This window comes from Cordyceps militaris (genome assembly GCF_000225605.1).
Source record: "Cordyceps militaris CM01 unplaced genomic scaffold CCM_S00009, whole genome shotgun sequence".
NCBI lineage: Eukaryota > Fungi > Ascomycota > Sordariomycetes > Hypocreales > Cordycipitaceae > Cordyceps > Cordyceps militaris.
This window is the reverse complement of record NW_006271977.1, coordinates 755304-778096: the sequence shown is the minus strand read 5'-3', so window position 1 is coordinate 778096 and position 22793 is coordinate 755304. Positions and strand designations below refer to the sequence as shown.

The 22793-nt window shown below is 52.4% G+C and overlaps 8 protein-coding genes across 8 annotated transcripts; 4 read left to right on the top strand and 4 right to left on the bottom strand.

Annotated features, from left to right (window-relative positions):
* Positions 1 to 196: 196 nt before the first annotated feature.
* CCM_09566 (DNA-binding protein eta2, putative) lies at positions 197 to 1296 on the bottom strand (the record flags this gene model as incomplete). Its single annotated transcript, XM_006674699.1, has 3 exons — positions 197 to 799; positions 862 to 1151; positions 1230 to 1296. 3 exons carry the CDS (start codon positions 1294 to 1296, stop codon positions 197 to 199), a joined length of 960 nt encoding a protein of 319 aa, XP_006674762.1.
* A 793-nt stretch (positions 1297 to 2089) lies between these two features.
* CCM_09565 (MFS transporter) lies at positions 2090 to 3690 on the bottom strand (the record flags this gene model as incomplete). Its single annotated transcript, XM_006674698.1, has 2 exons — positions 2090 to 3447; positions 3510 to 3690. The coding sequence occupies 2 exons, from the start codon at positions 3688 to 3690 to the stop codon at positions 2090 to 2092; spliced, it is 1539 nt and encodes a 512-aa protein (XP_006674761.1).
* A 2038-nt stretch (positions 3691 to 5728) lies between these two features.
* CCM_09564 (Fatty acid hydroxylase) lies at positions 5729 to 6778 on the top strand (the record flags this gene model as incomplete). The annotated part of the gene is made up of 1 exon (XM_006674697.1): positions 5729 to 6778. One exon carries the CDS (start codon positions 5729 to 5731, stop codon positions 6776 to 6778), a length of 1050 nt encoding a protein of 349 aa, XP_006674760.1.
* Positions 6779 to 7292: 514 nt separating this feature from the next.
* CCM_09563 (uncharacterized protein) lies at positions 7293 to 8784 on the bottom strand (the record flags this gene model as incomplete). Its single annotated transcript, XM_006674696.1, has 6 exons — positions 7293 to 7604; positions 7657 to 7913; positions 7977 to 8127; positions 8161 to 8390; positions 8507 to 8574; positions 8627 to 8784. 6 exons carry the CDS (start codon positions 8782 to 8784, stop codon positions 7293 to 7295), a joined length of 1176 nt encoding a protein of 391 aa, XP_006674759.1.
* Positions 8785 to 11028: 2244 nt separating this feature from the next.
* On the top strand, positions 11029 to 13292 carry CCM_09562 (tyrosinase precursor; the record flags this gene model as incomplete). The annotated part of the gene is made up of 7 exons (XM_006674695.1): positions 11029 to 11272; positions 11346 to 11431; positions 11494 to 11898; positions 11963 to 12117; positions 12174 to 12798; positions 12856 to 12961; positions 13195 to 13292. 7 exons carry the CDS (start codon positions 11029 to 11031, stop codon positions 13290 to 13292), a joined length of 1719 nt encoding a protein of 572 aa, XP_006674758.1.
* Positions 13293 to 16348: 3056 nt separating this feature from the next.
* CCM_09561 (sulfatase domain protein) lies at positions 16349 to 18892 on the top strand (the record flags this gene model as incomplete). The annotated part of the gene is made up of 1 exon (XM_006674694.1): positions 16349 to 18892. One exon carries the CDS (start codon positions 16349 to 16351, stop codon positions 18890 to 18892), a length of 2544 nt encoding a protein of 847 aa, XP_006674757.1.
* Positions 18893 to 20458: 1566 nt separating this feature from the next.
* Positions 20459 to 21816, top strand: CCM_09560 (Fatty acid desaturase, type 1; the record flags this gene model as incomplete). Its single annotated transcript, XM_006674693.1, has 4 exons — positions 20459 to 20490; positions 20571 to 21349; positions 21398 to 21566; positions 21633 to 21816. The coding sequence occupies 4 exons, from the start codon at positions 20459 to 20461 to the stop codon at positions 21814 to 21816; spliced, it is 1164 nt and encodes a 387-aa protein (XP_006674756.1).
* Positions 21817 to 21963: 147 nt separating this feature from the next.
* On the bottom strand, positions 21964 to 22710 carry CCM_09559 (amino acid adenylation domain-containing protein; the record flags this gene model as incomplete). The annotated part of the gene is made up of 1 exon (XM_006674692.1): positions 21964 to 22710. The coding sequence occupies one exon, from the start codon at positions 22708 to 22710 to the stop codon at positions 21964 to 21966; it is 747 nt and encodes a 248-aa protein (XP_006674755.1).
* Positions 22711 to 22793: the final 83 nt, after the last annotated feature.

Here is a 22793-nt window from a genome sequence, read left to right as displayed (position 1 = left end):
AAACGCCGAAACAGGACTATCAGCACAGGTCGGATACTATAATGCAGGGTTTCTCTCGATAAATGGAAAACATCATGTTGTGTAGTACTTTGCTGTCATTTTTCTTGCTAAATTCACTCGCTTCGGCTTTTTCTAGTGCTTGCGTGGCTTTCCATCATCTCCCCTCTCGCTCCCCAGACCTTCCAATTCCAACAACTCAGTGCTCGGGATATAAAACCATAGGGTCGCGAATCAAGCCGAAAGGGTCTGCACCCGTGTCGATTGGCATGATTGGGTCCATGCAAGGAAACTGGTATTGATCATAGTTGGATACATCCAAATCTTGTTTCCAGAATTGTGTCAAGGCTGCACCATCTGCCACGGCCGTGTGACAAAAGCCATTGCGGGCATCCAAGAAGCCCGACCAGTCCATGGCCATGTCCACATCATTGGAGACCACGCTTGCCGGAATTGAACTACAGCTCGTCATGCCATCCGTGTCATCGGTTGTGGCCTCGGAGACAATTATCTTGCAATCGTCGTACCCCGCTGGTGCAACGCCCTCGCCTTTCTCACCAGGACAAGGGCTGCGACTGAGTGGGATGGCAGTTGATTCTGTCTTTGATATGCCAGAGAGCGAACCTTTCTCAAATTGAATCGCTGTCAAAGACCGCCGCTTCTTCCGCTTCTTCTCGCGTTTCAGGCGCAACGTGGAATATCTGTTCTTGAGCGCTAGGGTTGTTCTTCGTGGGACATGGATGGCCGAAATGGCTGTCCAATTTGTGCCCTGCGATACGACCTCTTGGAGAAGCTGCTGGTCCTACGCAACTGTGAGCCTCAAGAAAAATACCGTGCAATTCTTTTAATTTGCATCACTCGTACCTCTGGTAATGTCCAGTTGCAGTGGTTTATCTCTGGGTCGAGCACTTGCGTCCAGTGGCTGGAGCACTGGTCGGGTGTTCTGGTGGCCACATGCTGAGCAACCAGACGCCAGTTGGTTCCAACCTCCTTCACGGCCTGCATCAATCTGCTGTCTTCGTCGCCGGACCACAACCCCTTGGCCGTGCCGTCTGCAAGACTATTCCACCATCGCCGGCGGCAGTCTTTGTTGGACCGGCCAGGGATGTCCTTGGCGAGTTCGCGCCACAGCAGCGGCCTAGATTCGGACAGTGCTATGCACCGGGTTAATAATTAGAGTAGAAAAATTGCTGCATGACTAGGTACAGTACCTAGTTACCTGGACAACATACCAGCGCTGACAACTCTGCGCAGAAGCGCATCTTCCCCCGCAGTCCACTTTCTACGTGCGCGGCCCATGTCGGGGCTGTCGAGTGAGCGTCGCTATCCGTACGCGGTTTTTCGAATCAGCAGCGGCAAACCAAGCGTAGATATCCTAGTAACAGCAGATGGTAGAGAATTCTTCAATTTTACTCTCGGGGTGTGCAACAATGAGATGCGCCTTGCTTTTGTTGGAGGGCATATTGGAGTCGGACAAAACATGGCCGATCTGACATGCGGCGGGTGGTGGATGGCGGTTCAGCTGGCAAGTTGCCCAATAAGAAGTAGCATTGATCGAGGGTTGGCACTGACACTCGTCCGGCCAGATCCTGCGCGAAAGCCGATAGGGTCAGCACTTGATTCAGCACTTGATTTTCTTTTTCTTCTCCATACTCTAGTGCTCCACGATATGCCTTGATTTGATTTGCCACAAATTGCGACAAAACGATTCGACACCTGCACAGCCGGTGGAATTTCCGACACCGGCCGCAGTTGGTCTACCCCGCGCGCCGGTTCAATTCGACAATTGTCACAGTAGAAGTGATGCGCGCGCGCACCTATGTGCGTGCTGTTCTATTATGCCATATTATGCCATATATACTGCCATGCCATTCTCAGCAGCCTTGCTTGATAGGCGTGGTTTGTCAGCCTCTGCAACAAGTCGAGATAGGGCATCAGGAAACTTATCCGAGGTACTTGTACCTCATCCTTCCACGGTCTATTATATTCTATATGTCCAAGTTTGATTTTATCCCAGTCTAGAAAAGAGTTACTCCATATAAATGCGATACCGTTGAGACTGGAATGCCCAGCTCTTCACGAGCCTCCACCATCATGCTCTGTTCCGTTTAAACAAGAACATAATACATGTTCCCATGCCTAAACCGGCCAGGCCAATACCTGTATACAAGCCCGAGCGATACCCCTTCAGTCGATCGTCCGACGAGTCTGATGGCCCTCTTACATTCACTTCAATGGTTCCCGCAAGGCCAACCCCTAATGCGATGCCGTAGTTGACAACAGTATTGACCAAGCTAGCCCCGATTCCCTGGTGTTCTTTTGCGACGGCATTGGAAAGAGTAAGTGTTGCAGCTGGGAAGCTCATATCCATGCCAAACGGCATAATAATCATGGAAACAAAAATCTGGCCCCAGTAGATCTGGTGAACGGGAGCAAAGGCGGTCAAAATGATGCCCGTGGTGAATGCTGTCAACGCCAGCATCATGACAAACGGTGGGCGGACCTGCAAGGGGCCTAGAAGCTTTCCAGTCATGAAGGCAGCAACCCCTCCAGCGCAAATGGCGGGTGCAAAATAGACCGAGGTAAGCAGGGGCGACAGTCCGCGGATATCCTCCAGTATTTGTACAAGATACAGCGTCCAGATACCAAACGTAGCCCAACCGCACACGAGCGCGGCAAGAACGAAGCAGATGTCGGGCTTAAAGGCATCAAACGGTAACAGAGGATACTCGCTCATCTTCAGCTCCAAGTACGCAAACACCGCGAACAGCAGTACACCGAGAACAAGCGGCACAATAATCGTCGGTGTGCCCCATCCACTGATCGGTGCCTGCGTCCAAGCAAAGTTGAAGAGGATCAAAGCCACGACACCAACAGCGGCGGCCGGCGCATCCAGCGCAATAATCCACGCCCGCAATGAGCGCGGCTCTGCCTTTTGATGAGGCGGCTTCGGGATGATGAAGTAGGCAGCGACAGCAAGCACAGCGAGGCAGATGGCCATGGCCCAAAGCGCCCACGGCCACCATGCCATGGCAAGCAACGATGCAAACACGGCGCCGCACACGCCACCGATAGGCGCTACCGCGCCAAAACACGCAAACACCATGGCCTTGCGGTGACCAGGCGGGTAGGCCGAGCCAAAGATGGCCAGGGCATTGGGCAGGCACAGCGCCGGTCCGATGCCCTGGAGAACGCGGGAGAAGACGGCGAGCGTAAAGTCGGAGTAGACGCTGAGCCCGGACACGAGTGACCAGAGCGAGAACCAGGCAAACCCAACGACGAGCATATTTTTGTAGCCAAAGATGTCGCCGAGTCGTCCGGACAGGAGGATAAACGTGCCGACCGTCAGGGAGTAGCCGGCCACGAGCCATGCGAGGTGGGCGGGGTCCGTCACGCCGAAGCTATCGCCGATTTTTCGCAAGAGGACCAGCGTCCCCATGTAGGCCGCCTCTGTAGAATAGCTTCCGTCAGTATTTGGTTTGGCGATAACGGAGCAAGCGGGAGCAACTCACGGGTGCAGAACTGAGCCATGCAGACGACTGCGACGAAGAGCGCCTCTCTCGTCTTGGACATGGACGCCGATATCCATACAGACTCGGCAATTGAGGGCTTCTTAGCGGCCGAGTCGTCGCTGGAAGCATTGTGCCCGTTGCGCTCCGACTCTGGGAGCGAAAAGCTCTCATGATCCGTCATGCTTCTCGGACAGGACACTAGAGGGCCATTGAGGCCATGGAAGGAAGGAGTCTTCAGCCATCCCTTGGCAAGTTAAATAAATCCGAGGGGTCACAGCTTCGATATTTGATCTACATTAGTCAGAAGGAGGTGGGTCGATAATTTGATATGTAAAAAAATATCAATCAGGCAAGAGCAAGCGCTAGGGCGCGCGGTCATCCCACCGAAGCTTTTGAGATGTGGCGTGACTAGTTTGTTGCCAGAAAACATGTCTTATACATATCCACATGGTAAGAGTATCCGTATTAGATAATTTGGTCGGGTGTCAACCGCTGAGACACCGAAATCCCAGATAAGGTTTATTTCATCGCCTATGCAATCGCGGAGACAGGTAACAGTCAATAATCCAGTAATACGATATATATTGCTTTCGGTAAATTGCTAAGCTGCTCATTGTTCATCAAGTCACCCGTCTAGCTACACAGCATGCCAAAAATAAAGCTAGCCTACCCTGTAGTATCGTAGACGGGGATTTCCGGACTCATACTTCCAATCCAAGTGAAACACAATTCATCTTTCTCTTCCAAGCTTGCGGCGTTACTAAGGTGGCAAACGCTTTTGTGCGGCCGCCAGCTTGCTCATAATAAATCCCACGAGAGACAAACCAGACTCTGCCTTGCCGTCCAATGCAAACACATGTACACATCGGCAGAGCGCAGCCTCGAGAAGTCGGACGGCTACGTCATGAAGAGGTTAGACTAAAAAGAAAGACCCGAAATCCGATCGTGGCATTCAGTAGCCCTTTCGAATGAAACAATGGCACTTTGGCGCGACACGCACAAACATCAGTTGAACCCGACGGCCACATATGTACCAACGGCCGCGCAAGATATTCGTCAGGGAATTACGTTTGAGAGCAACTGTGGCATGACGACGAGTCCCGCTGACGCGCCTGTAGAAATTACGACAGCTCAACAAAATTTACAAGCCGACTCCCGATCGATAATTAAAGTTGATTCATTTGAGTCGCATGTGATAGCACACCGAGCCGCACGTGAATATGCCTCAACGTTTCAGGAACGAAAATTTCACTTGTCACAATAGCGCAATGTACGCCTTCTTCCGTTCAGAAAAAGAGCCCATGGAGGTAGCACATTTTCAAGCAAAGATTGTCCATTGTTCCGACCATTCTGACCATCAACTGTATGGGAATACGACGCCCAGCGCAACGTGCCTTTGCCATCTGTGGCCGCGCCTCGAGGCGCCTCGATCTTAGTGTAAGCCAGCACTCTTGGCATCGTTCAAATGACGCCAAAATGCACTAGTTATCGTTATAAATAGCCAGAGTCTTTTCGAGGTTGAGGGACCTGGCGTAACTATTGAATGTGCAGCCGCCTTCATTGTACCCATTGTGGAAGCCTCTAGCGAAAGCCACGCTCCTATTGAATACGCTGTTACGACCGAATCCCCAAAGGTGCTAGTACGTTAGTTACTGAATTCCTGGTTAACTAGTAAAAAGTAGTTGAAGCGCTGAACGTCTGAGCGGGAGACCAATAGGCGGGAGACCAATAGTTTGCTTTCCACCGACTCCGCTTGTTGATTTAGACTTTGCGCGGCCTCCGCGCCAGCCTTACCAGGACTGGGCGACACCCCAACAGTTCAACGACGAATGCTAATAAATGGGCCGTATAATCACAAGCCAGCCGAGGACTGGCAGGCAGAGTGCGGGGTCAAAAACTACCATTACCCAGACTGTAACGGGTTACTGCAGGGGCACAATGTGAGGATGGTGTCCACAGGTTTTCATGTGACGGACGTGCCCGTTACCGAGAGCGGCAAATGGACTGGGGAATGGCGGGAATGATGAGGGGGTGTTTGCGGGGAGGCGAGGGACCTGAGACGGCCATAAGTACTCGATCTGGCGCCTGTCCCTCGATCGAAATGTCGTCGCCGACACTTGCTCCTCAAACGAAGTCATCCAATTGAGAAGCCTCCTCACCTCAGCACGCCGCTCCCATCCCCAGCAAGCCGCTGCCCACCACACGCGCGCCCTGTGACCATGGCGAGCATCGACCGCAACCCCAAAGACTCGATGAAGTCAACCTGGCGCACCGCCGACCGCAGCCAGTGGAACCTCGCCCACTGGTTCTACGAGCTCTTCGACCTGCACCTCGTCGACCTGGCCACGCCGGTGCCCGTACACGCCAAGAGCGACAAGATGCCGTACGTGCCCGAGCTCGTCATGCACCGTTGGATCCTCACGCACGCCGTCGTGCCCGTCGCGGTGCAGCAGGCCTACTACATGTACACGGGGCACAACCTGGGCGTACTCCCCACCCTGATTCTCTACTCGGCGGCGTTCAAATTCAACGCCATCCGGCAGCTTAAGACGATGCGCGTCATGGGGCAGCAGGTCGGCTTCCTCGACGGCGACGAGCACGAGCGCGACGGCATCCCGGATGTCGGCGTCCTCAAGGTCTTTCTCTCGCTCGTCTACACGTCCATCTCGCGCCCCGTCTTCACCGTGCTGCTCAGCTACCGCGCCGCCGTCGCGCCGCAGGACATCAACTGGGCGTGGCTGCCCGTCGAAATCGGCTTCTATAGCATCATTCTCGACTTTTGGTTCTACTGGTACCACCGGCTGATGCACGATGTCTCGTTCCTCTGGAAGTTTCACCGCACCCATCACCTGACCAAGCACCCGAACCCGCTCCTGACTCTCTATGCCGATACGGAGCAGGAGATTTTTGACATTGCTGGCATCCCCATCATGGCGTGGGTTACGATGAAGCTGATGGGATTCCCCATGAGCTTTTACGAGTGGTGGTTCTGCCACCAGTACGTCGTCTTCGCCGAGCTTGCTGGCCACAGTGGTCTCCGTCTGCTGGCCACCCCCCCGAGCACGTTTACTTGGATCCTCAAGATTTTCAAGGCCGAGCTTGTCATCGAGGACCATGACCTGCACCACCGGAAGGGGTGGAAGAAAAGCGGCAACTACGGCAAGCAAACCCGCCTGTGGGACGTCATCTTTGGCACCTGCAAGGACCGTATCGAGACCAAGATGGACCAGGTTGATTGGGACACTGCGATTGGTATGCCTGCATTCTAGGTTTTGTGATGAGATTTATCAACGACAGCTTTTGCCAAGGACTTTTGTCAATGCCGACTACGAGTTTTAAAATTGGTATAACGGATGAGTGAGGATCCTCCCTCTTGGCGACGAGAGTTAAAATTATGATTGGGATAGATGGAAGTAGCATTTTGTACAAAACATAGAGCTCTTATGTATTGGAAAGCGATACCCTATAATCAAGATTTGAAAAAGAGAAAAGGAAAAAATGATAAAAACAGTAGTTACCCGTTGTATACGTTGGGATGGTCTCGTTATGTAATAATGGTGTTGAAGCAGTTTCGCTGAACAGTCCCTCTATGAATATAACCCCTTGCCAATCAATATGACCGAACCCCCGCCAATCAATATGACCGAACCCCCGCCAATCAATATGACCCCTTGCCAATCTATCTATACAAATATTTTTACTTCCCACCATCTAGTACAACGCTTCTCGGCTGACGCCTGCGTAGAAAAGTCAAAAGTGCTTTTTCTTTGTACAAGTAGTCCTTCACGGCGCGGATGTGCGCATTGACAACCACAGCAAAGATAGAGAAAACAGAACAGCAGCAATGATGGCATATCTCAACCTTGCGGGGTGGTTCTGCCGTACGTTGTTGACCCTCAGAGTCGCTTCTTGTGCAAGGACTCTTAGAGTGTCGCTGCCCAGCTTGTAGTAGACCAGGCCGCCTAGTGCAATAGAATAGCCGACAAACTGCTGGCCGGTGACGGGATCTCGGAAGAGCAGCATCGACGAGATGACCAAGAGAATATCTTTCAGGATGCCTGACATGGTCAAGACGACGGCCGATGTTTTGCCAATCTAGAGCGAGGTGAGTGAGTGGTCAACATTGGGCAAGAGAAGAAGATCATACCAGAAGAACGGTGGAGACATTGAGCAAGAATGCAACAATGGCATTGACAAGGAATAATGGAGCACCAACGCTGGCAAAATCAGCCAACTTCATGCGCGGGACCTCAACAATGGCCATGAGGGCACCATTGATGAGGGCGCAGGCTGGGGCGTAGTAATATAGGGAGACCATGGGGTCCATCTTGAACTCGGGCGAGCTGAGGAGTCTCTGGACCATGACGAGGCGCAGAGCTTCGAAGATGATGCCGCATGCTTGAACTATTCCTTTGTGTCAGATTGGGTGCGTGGCTTGGTCGAGCACCTAAGGTAGTTATTGCTTACATAGAAATCCCAACAAGTGAAATTTGATCTCGCCGAGCGAAGCAATGACAACCCCCAGCACGATGACAGCGACGTTTCCGAGCACATTGAAGTTTGGTGGCACAATTTTGAATGCCCAAGTCGCCAAAAGCGTAACGACTGAAGTGGATGCCTACGAGGATTAGTTACAACCCGACACACTCACGATGGTATTTACCTTGAGCATCTGGATGAAGGAGACGCTAAGGTAGAGATAAGCGAGATTGCCTCCGATCAGACTAAGGCTGAAGAAGACGACAATGGGGAGAATGGCTCGCTTGTACGTGTCAAAATCCATGGGCACATTGTGTCTTGAATCTAGCAAAGTTGTGTAGCGAGCCATGAGCTGCGTCATGGCAGCGGCAAACGTCATGTGCCATGTGGTGAGGAAGAGAGCTAGCACACCGTTAGTAGACGACTAGACGAGCAGTGGCGAGAGAGGACTGACGAAAACCTATACTGCGTTAGTATTAAGTGGCATGGCAACGCTCACGCTAGAAGCTTGGACGTACGAAAATTGGTAGTGGCAAGAAGCCATTTGTTGAATAGAATGACGCCTGAGCTGGTCGCAATCCAGAAGCTAGCGACAGTCAGTCGCGTAAGACAGGACGACGAGTTTTGAAGCTACACACGCAATATACAATGCAGGATGAAGCTGCTCGCTGATGAAGGATGACTGATTGGGCGGCTGGGCGGGAAGCGGCAGAGACTGTTCCGTCTTGCGCTCCACGAGGCCAGCCTCGAGCTCATGCTCGCGGGCATCGGTGCCAGGGCTGGGTGATGGCGCCATTCCGTGACGTTGAGCACGGCGCAATCGCGTCAAGACGGGCCAAAAAAATCAACGCTGGTGCTGCCGCGACAAGTGGTGCGCTCGCATTGGTGGATGGGCAGCCTGTCTCGTCAGGCACGAAAAAGGAGAGTGATGATGATGTGTCAAACTCGACTGACGCAGTTGGCCAAGCTGTTGCGCGTTTTGCCAGGATTCCATTGGACGCGACACGCTGCCCCCCCGCTGACCGTGGCCCACAGCACGGTTCAACCCCTGGAACTTGGAAAGATGACGCGCAGGCAAGAGAAGTTATCATCAGTCGCAGAAGAATGCTGGTCTATATATTCATCATGACTTTTGCACGTAAGAAATGTATGTGCCTCTCATTTACAGGCCGAATAGAGCCCAACGCATGCCACTAGCCCGGTCTTGGAGCCAACTGGCTGGCAATAGAACTGGCAACTTACTACAAGTAAAATTATTCTCGAAGTCTATTTGTTATTCGAGCCTTTCGATGACAGTTCTCAAATAGTCATCAAGCTTCACTTTGTAGAATGCCCGCTCTTTGGGACAATAGGACGACTGCCGCTGTCATGTCTCTTGTCCTACTTACTTGCGCCGAGGTGACATCATTGTACAACCAAACCACTCTACTTGGTGAAGACTGCATCTTTCCTAAGCAGAAGTGAGAGACATATTCAAAGATCTTGTGAAGCTCTGGCTTGCAAATGATGAGCGATGGGGTGCAATTCGTGGCTTGGCTAGAGACGCGCACTCGACCAACGACTTTTGCAGAGCTTGACAACATTGAACAGCCAAGCTTAGACGAGATAGGCCATGGCACTCCTGCTGTTTTGTTACAAGTCGAAAATGCTCAACCCCCTTATTATTCGTGCAATGCTGGATTGCGGCGAGAGAAGCAGAAGACCTGGTATGCCATTTCGTGGTATGTGGGATGATGATGTATTATGTGGGTTCTATGGACTCTCGCGAGGTCCTATATACCCTACAATATGCCGCTATTACAGATAGTGGCGTCCTCGCTACTAATTATCCCTTAATATTCTAAAATATAACTTCCACGATGTGACCTTCTAAGATATAACCTCTAAGATATACCCCTCTTCTTACTACTATTATAAAAAAGCCTTCCTAGATCGAGGTAATACCTATACTTATTGGTAATAGTAATAGCTATTCTAGCTTAGTTTTTATTAATAGAAGGTATAATAATAATAATTCTTATACACTAATTAGGCTAAATAACCTATCTAGTACCTCTGCTAATTATAGGGTAAGGAAAAACTAGAGTACCTAGGGGAAAACCTTATTCTTGTTCCGGAGTATACGGGGGTCCGGTGAGACCCCTCTTGATGCCATGTGCCGGGTTTTTATCCACGTCCCGGCCCGTGTCTGGCCTGTGCCACTCCTAATAGAAGGTATAGAGGTAATAGTAATAGTGGTTTTAATAAATTAATAAATAGAAGAGTATTTCTTAGTAGTAGTATCTACTAAAGCTAACTACCTAGAGGGGAAAGGATATAGTAGTTTCTACTAAAGCCAATAACTAAGGAAAAATAAAAGAAATAAAATCTTAGTATAGCTAAAGCCTAATCTTAAAAAAGGTTTATAGGTGTTACTACTAATTATTATGCTATTTTATAGTATACAGGATAATAATGTATTATGTGGGTTCTGTGGGCTCTCGCGAGGTCCTATGTACCCTACAAGACCAGTCCATCACCCCGCCAAGAAAATGTGCCAGCGCATCTCGAAGCCGGAAACGCAGACATGGACGAAGATTCGGCGTCGTACAGGGCCAGAACTTTTAGCAGGCAGCTTGCAGGCACATTGTTTGATGAACTAGGTAGTCTCTAGTTGAACTAATTGTCAACCCACTACTCACTACTTGAACTCAATAGTCGGCTGTCAAACACGGAATCGACGCGAAGAAAGGGGAACCAGACAACACACATCATCGCTCGTCTCTCGTTGGTCAATCGAATCATCATCATCATCAAGGATCCGCACACTTCGCGATGGCGCCATCACCAGCAAGCTCCCGTCGCGTACTAGCAAGCAAGCGCAAAACCGCAGGCCTGCCTAGACCGACGCCGGCTCACGCGCTTAAGAACTAGAAACTAGCAAAGTCAAATGGCAGCATCTTGTTGGCAAATAAATTACACGGCACGCCCAGCTCACAAGGGTCGCCGCAGTCGCACCACCCAAGTCTCCTCCGTTCTGTTCCTGTTCACCCGCCCGAACATGTTGGGCAACCGTCTCCTGCTCTCAGCTACGGCTGCTCTTACCTGGCTCTCCCAGGTCCAGGCTGACCATCATCTCATTCTTGGCGCAGCAGTGCCCGACGGCAGCAGCGGTGTCCCTCTGCGCCTCAACGTCAATGACTTGCAAGCCGCTGCAGGACCCCAATGGGACCTGTACATCCAGGCTATCAGGGCCATGCAAGACATGAAGATCGAGGACAAACTCTCGTACTTTCAAACTGCTGGTAAGATCATGCCCTGCCTCTTTCTACCTTGTTGTGAGGAAACTCGTTCGGCTAACAAAGCGATCTCATGCAGGTATTCATGGCAAGCCGTTCATCCAGTGGGACGCGCCGGCCAACAGACGACGAAGCAACGAATGGCTTGGCTACTGCCCGCATGGCGTGAGTCCTTGATTCGTATCATGAACTGTCCCAACGTTGTATCTTGCTAACCACCCCTACAGGAGCCCATTTTCTTGTCGTGGCACCGCCCCTACGTCATGCTGTTCGAAGAGCAACTGGTTCGACACGCCACCGCAATCGCCCAACGGTACCCCGAAAGTGTGCGGCGCGAGTATGTCGCCGCTGCCAAGAGCCTGCGCGCACCATACTGGGACTGGGCGGCCGACAATGCCGTTCCTCCGGCCTCGGTCCCCGATACGCTGACCATCAACATCGCCAGTGATAACGGGGTGAAGAGCGCCAACGTGCCTAACCCGCTGCAGACATACTATATGCCAAGGGATGCGTTGAATGGCCGGTACGGTCCCTTTGACCGGGAACGTCGCCCGCAGACTCTCCGCTGCCCTGGCCAGTATCCAGGCCGAGCCAACTACAACATACGCCGACGCAACCTCAAGGCCAACCTGGTACGTTGTCGCGAAAGTTGGTGAGGTAACGCGTCGATTTTCCAGGCTAACAGGGTGACTTCAGTACGCTGCTTTTATCTATGCGAAAAACTTCAACGATTTCGCCGCGACGGCCAACAATGGTGTTGGTCTGGAGCAGATTCACAACTGGATTCATTATGACGCCTCTTGCGGACAACAGTTCTGGCAGTCTGACCTCTCGGCCTTTGATCCTCTCTTGTAAGTGCAGCCCGCGAAGCATGATTACCACTCCGTTGCTGACTCGGCCGGTGCAGCATGCTTCACCATGCAAACGTCGACCGTCTATGGGCGTATTGGCAGTACATCAGACCGGACCACGCCAGCTTTACCGGTCGTTACTACGGAGCATCTCGCTATGCCTCTCGGCAAGGGGCCACCATCACCCCTGAGAGCCAGCTGCAGCCCTTCTTCAGAACGCAGGGCCAGATGCACACCAGCAACACCGTGGCCAGCATCAACGGCATGGGCTATTCGTACGAGGGCCTGCATTACTGGAACATGTCCAGCACGGACCTCAGGAGGGCGGCAACGGCTCTGATCAACAAAAAGTACGGCAGCAACAGCTCGTTGACGACAAACGACGACAAAAAGAAGCCGTCGGAGACTGTCCTCGAGTCACGGTACTTTGTGCGATTTGAGATTGATCGCGCCCATGTCGAGCGACCCTGCACTGTCTCCGTCTTCTTCGGCGGTGTAAAGGCCGGCGATGTGGCCGTCATGGCCCAACCCGCCACCGGCATCATGAAGGGCGGATTCCTGATTGACGACTTTGTGCACAAGGCCGCTGTCAGGGTATCAAAGCTCGCATGGACATGCGGCGGCAACGTGACTGTTGCCTGTCTTAAAAAATGGATCGGAATGCGCATAGAAATTACCAGGGTAAGTACATTTTTACTATTATTTTGCAAAACAATGTCGCTGATTTAGCTTGTGTAGCCTAACGGGACTCGCATCCCCTGCGCATCCATCCCTAGCCTCAAGTGCTGCATTGAGCAGGTTCGGTTCATCCCTCCCAAGTCAATTGAGGAGTTTCCTACCGTAGGTGAGCCAATTGTTCAGCAGCTTCCTGTTAAGGAGCATTCGTCTCCTGTTCCTACGGATTCGTCTTCTGTTCCTACAAATTCGTCTCCTGTTCCTACGGATTCGTCTTCTGTTCCTGCGGGTTCGTCTTCTGTTCCTACGGATTCGTCTTCTGTTCCTGCGGGTTCGTCTTCTGTTCCTGCGGGTTCGTCTCCTATTCCTACATATTCGTCTCCTATTCCTACGGATTATTAGGTTTCTCTAGGGGAGTATTGGACGATGGCTTCGATGGTCTTGACATGGTGGGCTGGAAACTGTTCTACTGTATTGCCACTTGCACTCTTGTCATGTAATGCAGATAGTCTTCGGTTGTAATCTGTAATAATAGCGGCATGATAATGCTTAGCGGATGTGACCCATTCGCATTCCTCTGCTTTTTGTAGATAGTTTTCTATGGGGAGGGAGAGGAACTTGACAATTGACCAGTTACCTGCACATAGCCGCCTAGCTTCTTTACGCTTCTGTAATTTGTACGTAGCAGTTGATTATAAATGGCTAGGAATGGTTGGGTTCCAACACTTCCCAGGCCGCAGTTGGCTGGAGATGTCAAAAAGATGAGGGAAGTAACTATTGTAGGGTAGGTACTTTGCCAGTTGCTCGGTTTCATGACCGGCTTGCGCGGCCCTAGGGGGGGGGTGGCTGGTGGAGCCAAAAAAAATATGCCCCCCTCTTGCCCACTTTGTGCCCAGTCAGACGAGGCGCAAAAGCTTGTCTCCCGGCTTAATTGAGCGCAAACCGAGAAGCCAATCGGCCAACGTAACCAGGGCGAGAACACAAGGTTGTCACAAGGGCAACGGGTTGAAGGCAACCTGGCGCGCGACTGCAGAGTAGGACGACACGGATGACTGCTGCTGAGCGCATAATAATAGCGTTAAAGGGCGAGGCATGTTTCGATGTCGGCAGTTGCGCCTAATCTTTTTTTTATAGTCGGCCATCTGCCCTCTGGCGGGCAACCTTGGGTGGGGAGCCAGGAGTTCCCTGGTATTATTATCGAGTACATAGCAGGAACAGGGGGAACAGGGCAGCGGGCGGGTGGGCAAAAAATTGTTTGATCCCATGTGCACATCTGGTAAGGAGCGCTGTAGATCAATAAATCCCCACTGCCAGTCGTCGGTGGAATTTGCTCTTGGCAGCCAGTGCATTGATTGCTTGCACATTGTCGCACTACCCTTGTTCCGAATTTCTTGGACCTACTAACTAATAATACTATTAAAAAGGAGAGGTAACGCCTGGAGACGGTTGGCCATGAACGAGCGCCACCCATCAAAGTTACACTTTTAGCGCTGCGCCACGGCCTGGCAGGGCTGTGCCGGCGCAGGGCAGAGCCACTTTTGTCCATGGTCCAGACGACCAAACTCGTTGACGAAAAAACCAGTTAGTTAGTGAGCTTGTTAGCAACTCTCAGCCAAAGTACATAAGAACTACAGAAAGGGGAGGGGGCGGAATCGACTCAGAATGTCTCCGTGGGAGGTTGCACCTACCATTTGTAAGCAGCGTCAGGCTGGCAGTCGGTAGAGCGAGGTGCAGCGATCTTCAGACTCTGAGACGCATGGCCATGACACGGCGAGCGGCGAGCGACAAAAACGAGCGCAAGCGTGTTTTGCGACCGTAGCAGTGGGCTCGAGGAATTGGCTAGGAGCGCCTAGTAGCTCTGCTGTGATGCTGAGTTTTTTGTAGATCTAGTCGGGAGCGGCGCTGATGGGCGGGCTGGCAGCGAGGCCGCCGTCTTCCATTGTCCTATGTACCTATGTAGTCATGAGCTGACGTTGATCTACTCCGTATTAGCTTCATGCAGAGGACGCTGGCTGACTGCCTGTCTGGGCCCGCGCGCCTGGCACGGGTAACCAATAATAATAGCCTGTTTCGGATGTGGTTACTTGTCTCTGCAAGGTCGACCGTTGACACTGGAGAGCCAGATGGAACGCTGTTTTATCGTTTTATCAGGGCATTGGCGTCGATGGAACTGTCGCTATCTAGACGACACGAGGCGGGTATCCATTCGTACTCCGTACAGACGTCGGTCTTCAAACACCCGTCACAGATGGCCCGGCGTTGTGATGAATATCGGAATGTTTGCAGCATCAAGGGATGGATGGGCGCATTCGTGCCTGGGGATGGCGCGGCGAAACGACCAGCCCACCAGTAGTTACGGAATATCTTTCTCCTTGATTATTATTAGTGGAGCAAAGAATGGAGCGCCATCAGAGGGCACGCGAGCAACACGAGAGGCCACGCGACCTTTTGCAAGTTATTGCCGCGGGAGGAATTTGCGTATTATCAAGGTTGAAAAGGTCAATAAGTTTGCCCTGTATCATTTGGTAGTTTTGCTTGACGCTTGTAACGGCGTGATCCGATATGGAAAAGTCAAGATCGGGGCATGACAGTGCTTTGAAACGCTGTTCGCCGCAGCTGTGGCGCGGCGAGGCGCTGGTCCTACAAGTGTTGTTCACCCCACTGTACATCAATCAGTACGGAGTACGGATACCTCGTACAGCCTAGTGCCCAGTACCCCCACCCCACTAGGTACCTTGCAAGGCACAGTACCGACGGATTACAGTGTACAGTGAGTACCTACACTGCCCCTGCCCCGTACTCGTCATGGCTGGCAAAAGTCCCAGTTCGCGGCCGTTGATCATCGACTACCAGGTAGTTGGCAGAGCTAATGAGGCCAAACGTTTAATTTGCCTTTATTACTACACATTTCAAAGGGACTAGTCGTCGCGGTTTGATCAATTGGTAAGACTGGACAGGCCTCGACCAGGCTGTCATATTCCGAAGCCGTCAACAAGTTTGGTTCAATTGGAAATAACAAAAAACCGGCCGGGTCTAGAGATCGCCTGTCTAGTAGCTGCATTTCAGCTGGGTATTATTATACTCTTGTTGCAGTTCGTCTGGGGTTTGTTAGGCTTGCAGGTGGTTGATCCGTCGCCAACATCCACTTTCCCTCCCCAACGACAGTTCTCCTTATATTTTGCACTCTACATCGTATCTTCTCCACGCGCCTCTCCCTTTTGCGTTTCCTCTTTTGTCCTTCTCTTGCTTGCCGTTGCTCTGCTTTTTCTCTCTCTGCATCGCCGTCTTTGTCTCCATTATTTCTTTGTTCTTCCTCATCCGCTCTCTGCTCCTCCCTTGAATCGCCCAATATTCTCCAGCTTCACGGCGCTCCCTCTCGCCAATGTGTTTGATTATGCAACGTTAACTTTGCTGCTTGCGCCTCCAAGACCGATCTTGCTCTCGTTCCCGGCAAGCGACACCTTACGATCCAAACCCCGTACATCGACATCTCTCCACGACGCCCACGCGCAAACAACCCGCCCAGCCCGCCACAAGCCTCTCTCGAATTGTCGAAATGGCCTTTCAGTCTCTTATAAGCCTGTGCCCGAGGCGGATATCGATTCCTCGACCATCCAAGATCTTCACCCGCAAGCTCATGATCCCATTCGCCTCCGTCTCCGTCATTAGCGCGAAACTCCTTCACATATATGCTCATCGCCACGCTCTGTCTACCCAGGACTTGATCCGCTGGGGCACCTCGTTCTTTTTCCAAGATGTCGCTTTTATTCTCTTGGTTCGCATGCTGCTCGAGAGTCGCATGCCCGTCTTGTCTATTCTCGGCGCCGCCATCACCATGGCTGTCCTCGTTCTCAGCTGCGGCACCCTTGCCTGTTATATGACAATATACACCGAGCCCGACTGGAACAATGCCGGAATCGTCCTTGACCCAGCCTGGTGGGCGGTATTACCCACAGGCTTGGCTTCCCTTGCCTTTGTTTCGGCTACCATGACCGTCGTCGCCGCTGCCACGCAGCAGTTCTGGATCGTCATCGCTGATATGACATCCGACGCTTTGTTATGGCCATTCCGCCGCTGTATGGGCAAGAATAAATACCAGAGCCTCAACCAGGTGCCTCCGATCAAGTATGAAGACGACACTCTTAACCCCTCCGAGGATCAAAGTCTCCGTCGGTACAGAGATGACGACGCCGCCGAGCAAGGACTGCATTTCGAAACCCAGTTACCTGCGCCGTCCAAGTCAGCTCTTGGCGGCTACATTGTTTGCGGCGCCGTTGCACTCACTACCATGCTCACGACCATTTTGCGCCCTCACGATCCCGCCTATATTCTCATGTCGTGGACCCTTCCTCTCCAGCCGATTGTGGATCTCTCTGGCGACGGCGGCCCTGCAGCCATCACCAGCCACAACAGTAGCCCGAACAGCATCGTCCATGTCCTTGACGGAAAGACGGCCCTCGCAGACCCGATTCCTCTGTCCTGGCTGCCCGAAGGACGCCCACTGCAAGGCTTCGAAGACTGGTATCACAACGGGGCCGAGCATTACAGTGCTGAAGCCGACCCCCTCAAAGTTTCCAACATGCGCGACGAGCTCGTCCCTGATTTGCGCGGAAAGCTCGCCGGTGTTGACATACGACATGTCATTGTTGTCAAGATGGAGTCGATTCGAAAGGATGTCTTTCCTGTTAAGCAAGGGGGGAAGATCTGGACAAAGCTGGCCGAGGCCACTTCCAACAAAACGCTTTCTGATGAAGTCCGCGACAGGCTCGCTACCCTTACACCGTTGGCTAATACGCTCACCTGCGATTTCGACGATGGCTTCGACCATGCCAACAGCACTTGCCGAGGCGGTATCAGCGCGAATAATGCCTTTACCGCCAGTACATATACTCTCAAGAGCGTCATCGCAACCCTCTGCGGTATTGGTCCAGTCGCGGCTGACTTCAATGTAGAAGCCAAATCTCACTTTTATCAACCCTGCCTCACGCATGTCCTCCATGCCTTCAACTCCATCAACCACACCGAGACGAGCAAGTCTAGCAAGGAATTTCAGCCGTACCCGTGGAAATCTTACTACTTTCAAGCTGCAACCGACTCGTTTGACAATCAAGGCGCGCTCTTTCCCATCCTCGGGTACAAGTCGGAGAATGTCATTACGAAAGAATATCTGCAAAGCGAATCGGCGAGATTTGGCAAGTCAACCTTGAGCGACGTCAACTATTTTAGTATTCCAGAAGTAGCTCTGGAGGACTACATTCGGGATGCTTTCCAGAGTGCCAAGGAAAGCAAGGAGAGAGTGTTTTTGACTCATCTAACCAGCACCACTCACCATGCTTTTGGAATCCCTGCCGAAGAGCACTACGTTCACATGAGCGAGGATAAGGACCTCGAGGACCTTTCCAACTACATTAACGCGGTAGGCTACAGCGATCGCTGGCTTACCAAGCTTTTGAACATTTTGGAGGAGGAAGGGGTGGCCAACGAAACGCTGGTCGTCTTTGCAGGAGACCACGGCATGCCAGTTGCTGAGGACGGTGTGGCGACTTACCACAACGACGAGACTGCTAGCTTCCACGTCCCGATTGTGTTTTCTCACCCCAATCTACCCAAGGTAAGCATCGGCGACGTTGTCTCTACGATGCAGATCCTTCCTACTGTGTTGGATCTCTTGATTGAGTCGGACTCGTTATCGGGAGAGTCGAAGCGTGCGGCGACGGACCTGGTTCAAAACTACGAGGGTCAGTCCTTGTTGCGTCCTGTGCACCCTGCTGCGGAAAACGGCCACGGCGACTGGCAGTTTAGTGTCACCAATCCCGGGGGAGCCACGCTAGCAGCGCGTGACGGCAGAAACGCCAACTGGCGATTGACGTTTCCCATAACGTCTGGCCAAGACTGGCACTTTGTGGATGCCAGCTCAAACTCGACTGGCATTTTCTCTCTTTCGTTTGATACTCTGCGCAGTCGTGCCGAAACGCAACTGGGCAGGGAAGTTGCGGACTGGCTAGAAGAGGCAGCGATTGTCAGCCGTTGGTGGCTGGACGAAAACCAAAAGAGGTGGCGGTATGGGAAATACACGCCAAACGACAATAAAAAGGATTGATGGGAATGCAAGAGCATAGAAGAAACAGCATAGTCATAAAGCCTCGCCGCGGCATTCTCTAGCCGCTTGCTATTCGCCGCAGGACGGCCTGTAACTTGGATGGCAAGCCGCCATCTTGTAGAATATATGGACGAATAGATGTCCTTTTTTGTTATTCACCTCATTTGGTTGATGGTGAAATATATATATCCCTCATTCCGAGACGAAAACAGCTTTTGCGCGGGTTTGAAGATGGGTGATGGACCAAGGTGTGTGCTTGGCCTTGCAAATTGACCATGGAAGCGCTGTAGACGCTGAATACGATTGCTTGGCAGGGGCTACAACGTCCAAAAAAAAACACTGTGCACACTCAGACCACAATGACATTTTACTGCTGCAATAAGAGGAATGGCACTCCGTAAAAGGCACTCCATCACTAGTTAGACGTTAAGAAAGGCCACGAGTCGACGTTTCAGGGCTACAGCGGTCGCGATAGACAGGGTGCATCGCACACCGCTTCACAGTGGCATTGATGGCTTGGTCGCGTCAAATTAGTCGAGCAGGTTGACTGGCAATCTCGGCTACCCGAGACACATTTCCGAGGTCTTGATCTAAATCTGGCCAATGCGCGCGCATGCTTGGCCGCTATGGAGGAGTACTCCGTACCTAGGCAGGTACGGTAGGTACCTTAGGGTTATAGGTGGGCAAAGAACGTTGGACAACTGGGACCGAATCGCGGCAAAGGAGATCTGATTATAGATGCTGATAACGGGGGGATAACGGGGCGAGACTTGCAAAAAGTCAATGCTCGGAATTTTTACATAGCTTCCCCATCCCATGGACCGCACTTGTAACTATGGGGGACTATGGGGCTTCTATTTCCCTCACCTCGGGCTCACCAGCAAAGGCGTTGTTACGCCAGGTACCGAGCCAATAACGTCAGCCAACGGCACAGCCGAGTTGGTTTCTGTTGGCACGCGTTCCCTCCAAAGATGGATGGCATCAGATAGCGAGGCGCCAGTTACAAAATTACATATGCAAAACATGACGAGTTCCATCCCTCGAGACTCCTTGCTTCAGCATGACCAGGGTACTTTTTTTTTTTTTTGTTGAGCGCCAAAAGCACGTGCAGTTCAACCAAGGGAGAAAGCGGGCGGGCTCTTGCACATGCGACTGAGAAAATCCCACAAATTTCAGGGGACTTTGTAATAAGGTGTGCTCTTCTTGGTCGAACCAAGAGCCGCGCCCCAGTAAAGACACCTCTTGGACCCTGAATTGGCCAGTTAGATCCCCTGTTCAACCGATTCGCTATCTTTCGCAGGAGCAAGGCTAGTCATAGCGCGCCCAGGCAAAATTTCTGATGACAGGAAAAGAACAGGTATGAAAAAGGGGACTGGGGAGAAAGGAGAGAGATGAAACTTTAAACAAAAATCGGCTTCCCGAGGTTTCTCTTCCACACAATATCTCTCTTGTCAGCGTCAGCGTCAGTGTTATCCAGTTGTTGCGCTTTCAGAGCCTCGACGGAAGAATCCAGCACCTGCCTCCTTCCTGTTCAACGCCCGGTTCTCTGTGACAATCTGAGCAAAAATGTCGCAAAGAATATCCAAGGCCACCAAGGCGTGCGTTCCCAGCCCCCCCCCCTTTGCCTCGTCAACATGCGAGAAAGAAGCCCGTTGGCTGACTGACAACCCCTCGCCAGCTCGCCCGCAGGACCGCCCGTGTATCCTGACATCAACACCCTGCGCCAGGCTATTCCCGCCCACTGCTTCGAGCCGCCCGTGCTGCGATCCATGAGCTACCTCGTGCGTGATGTGGTCCTCATCGGCGCCCTCGCCTGGGCCGCCCTGCGCTACATCCCCGCCATTGACGACGCCGCCCTCCGCGCCGCCGCCTGGATCCTGTACGGCTTCGTCCAGGGCCTCGTCTGCACCGGCCTCTGGATCCTCGGCCACGAGGCTGGCCATGGCGCCTTTTCCAAGCACCCGCTGCTTAACGACGTCGTCGGCTTCCTGACCCATTCCAGCCTCATGGTGCCGTACTACTCGTGGAAGTTCTCCCACCACCGCCACCATAAGTTCACCGGACACATGGAAAAGGACATGGCTTTTGTCCCCCGCACCCAGGCCGACTATGAGCACCGCCACAGCCTCTTCAACATGGAGTACCTCGAGGACACCCCCGTCTTCCAGGCCATCTCCCTCATCTTCCACCAGCTCTTCGGCTGGCTCATGTACCTCGTCTTCAACGTCTCCGCTGGCAAGGACAGCCAGCAGAAGCCCACGTCCAGCTTCCTGGGCCGCAGCCATTTCGACCCCAACAGCGCCGTCTTTCGCCGCAGCGAGGCGCCCTTTATCGCCCTGTCTGACGTTGGCCTGGGTCTGATGTCCCTTGCCCTGTACAAGCTCTCCGGCGTTGTTGGCACACAAACCGTAGTACTTTTGTACCTGCAACCCTATGTCTGGGTTCACCACTGGCTAAGTACGTTGCGAGCGCTGCATTCTTGTTGCCATACTAACAGACACCTAGTTGCCATTACCTATCTACACCACACGCACGTGGATGTCCCTCACTTCGAGGCCGAACACTGGACGTTTGTCAAGGGCGCGCTGGCCACCATCGATCGCGACTTTGGCTTCATTGGCCGTCACCTGTTCCACGGCATCATTGAGCACCACGTCGTCCACCATCTGTTCCCGTATGTACACTTGATCCGGACGCACCGTCGCAACCGCGAGGACCAGCTCTAACTTGATTTGTGCAGTCGCATTCCGTTTTACTACGCCGAGGAGGCCACCGATGCCCTGAAGCCTGTTCTTGGAGACTTGTATCATCGCGATGATCGTTCTTTCCTCGGACAGCTGTGGTCCAACTTTACTCAGAACAAATTTGTCGCCGCGGATGAGGCGGTGCCGGGCGCTCTGAAATGGGTGCAAAGGACCAAATAAAACGGGTCTACACTGCGAACACTAGAAGCGCACATCATACTGGCAAGGTATTATTCCTAGATCATACACTGATAGAACTAGATCATGTCCGGATAGAAATTATAGAGCTCAAGTACATATAGATTATAACAGCTTATTAGAAGCCCGCTAGTTTCTCTTTGCAACTAGCATATACATCTTCAGGTTCTCCGGTGCCCAGTCAGGCCTCTCTGTCACAACTGAAAACCCTTTCGCCTCTAGCAGCGCCTTGGCCTCTGCGAGCTCGCCCTTGCTGTCGCAGAGCTCGACTGCAATGTTCTGAATCATGTCCCAGTGCCTGTCGTCCAGGCCCAGCAACACGTCCAGCTCGGCGCCTTCCACATCCACCTTGACAAGGTCAATCCGTTTGAGGGCCGGGACCTGGTTGAGGAAATCAGAAAGTCGCTTGACATCCACCTGCACCTTTTGCGTTTCCTGCATGAGTTTGGCAATGGGGTGATGTTCGTCGACAGACTTCATCTGATTCGCCTTGTCCTCCGAGTACAGGGTCGAATTGCCCGGCATCTGCGGGTAAAACGTCAAGGCCATGGTCGCATTCTCCCGACCGAGTCCGCACTGATGCGCTTGCACGCCCGAGACGCCGTGCAGCGCCATGTTGCGCTCAAAGGCGGAAAAAGTCGCCGGCGCAGGCTCAAAGGCGAGAATGGTCGAGGACGGATACTTCTTCTTCATGAAGAGGCTGAACATGCCAATGTTGCCGCCGGCGTCGACCATGAAGGCATCGTCGGGCAGCGACGCAATCTCGTAGCACTTGTCGGTGAAGATTTCCTTGTAGATGAATTCGACCTCGAGCTTGGCCGCAGGGTTTGCATAGACGGCAAAGTCATCTGCTAGCTGTATTTTTTCCAAAGCCATGTTGATTTGAAGAGGTCGAGCGTAGTACAAGATTGTAATTTGAAGAGGCCGCAGTATACTGGTTATCTACTACAACACTGTAC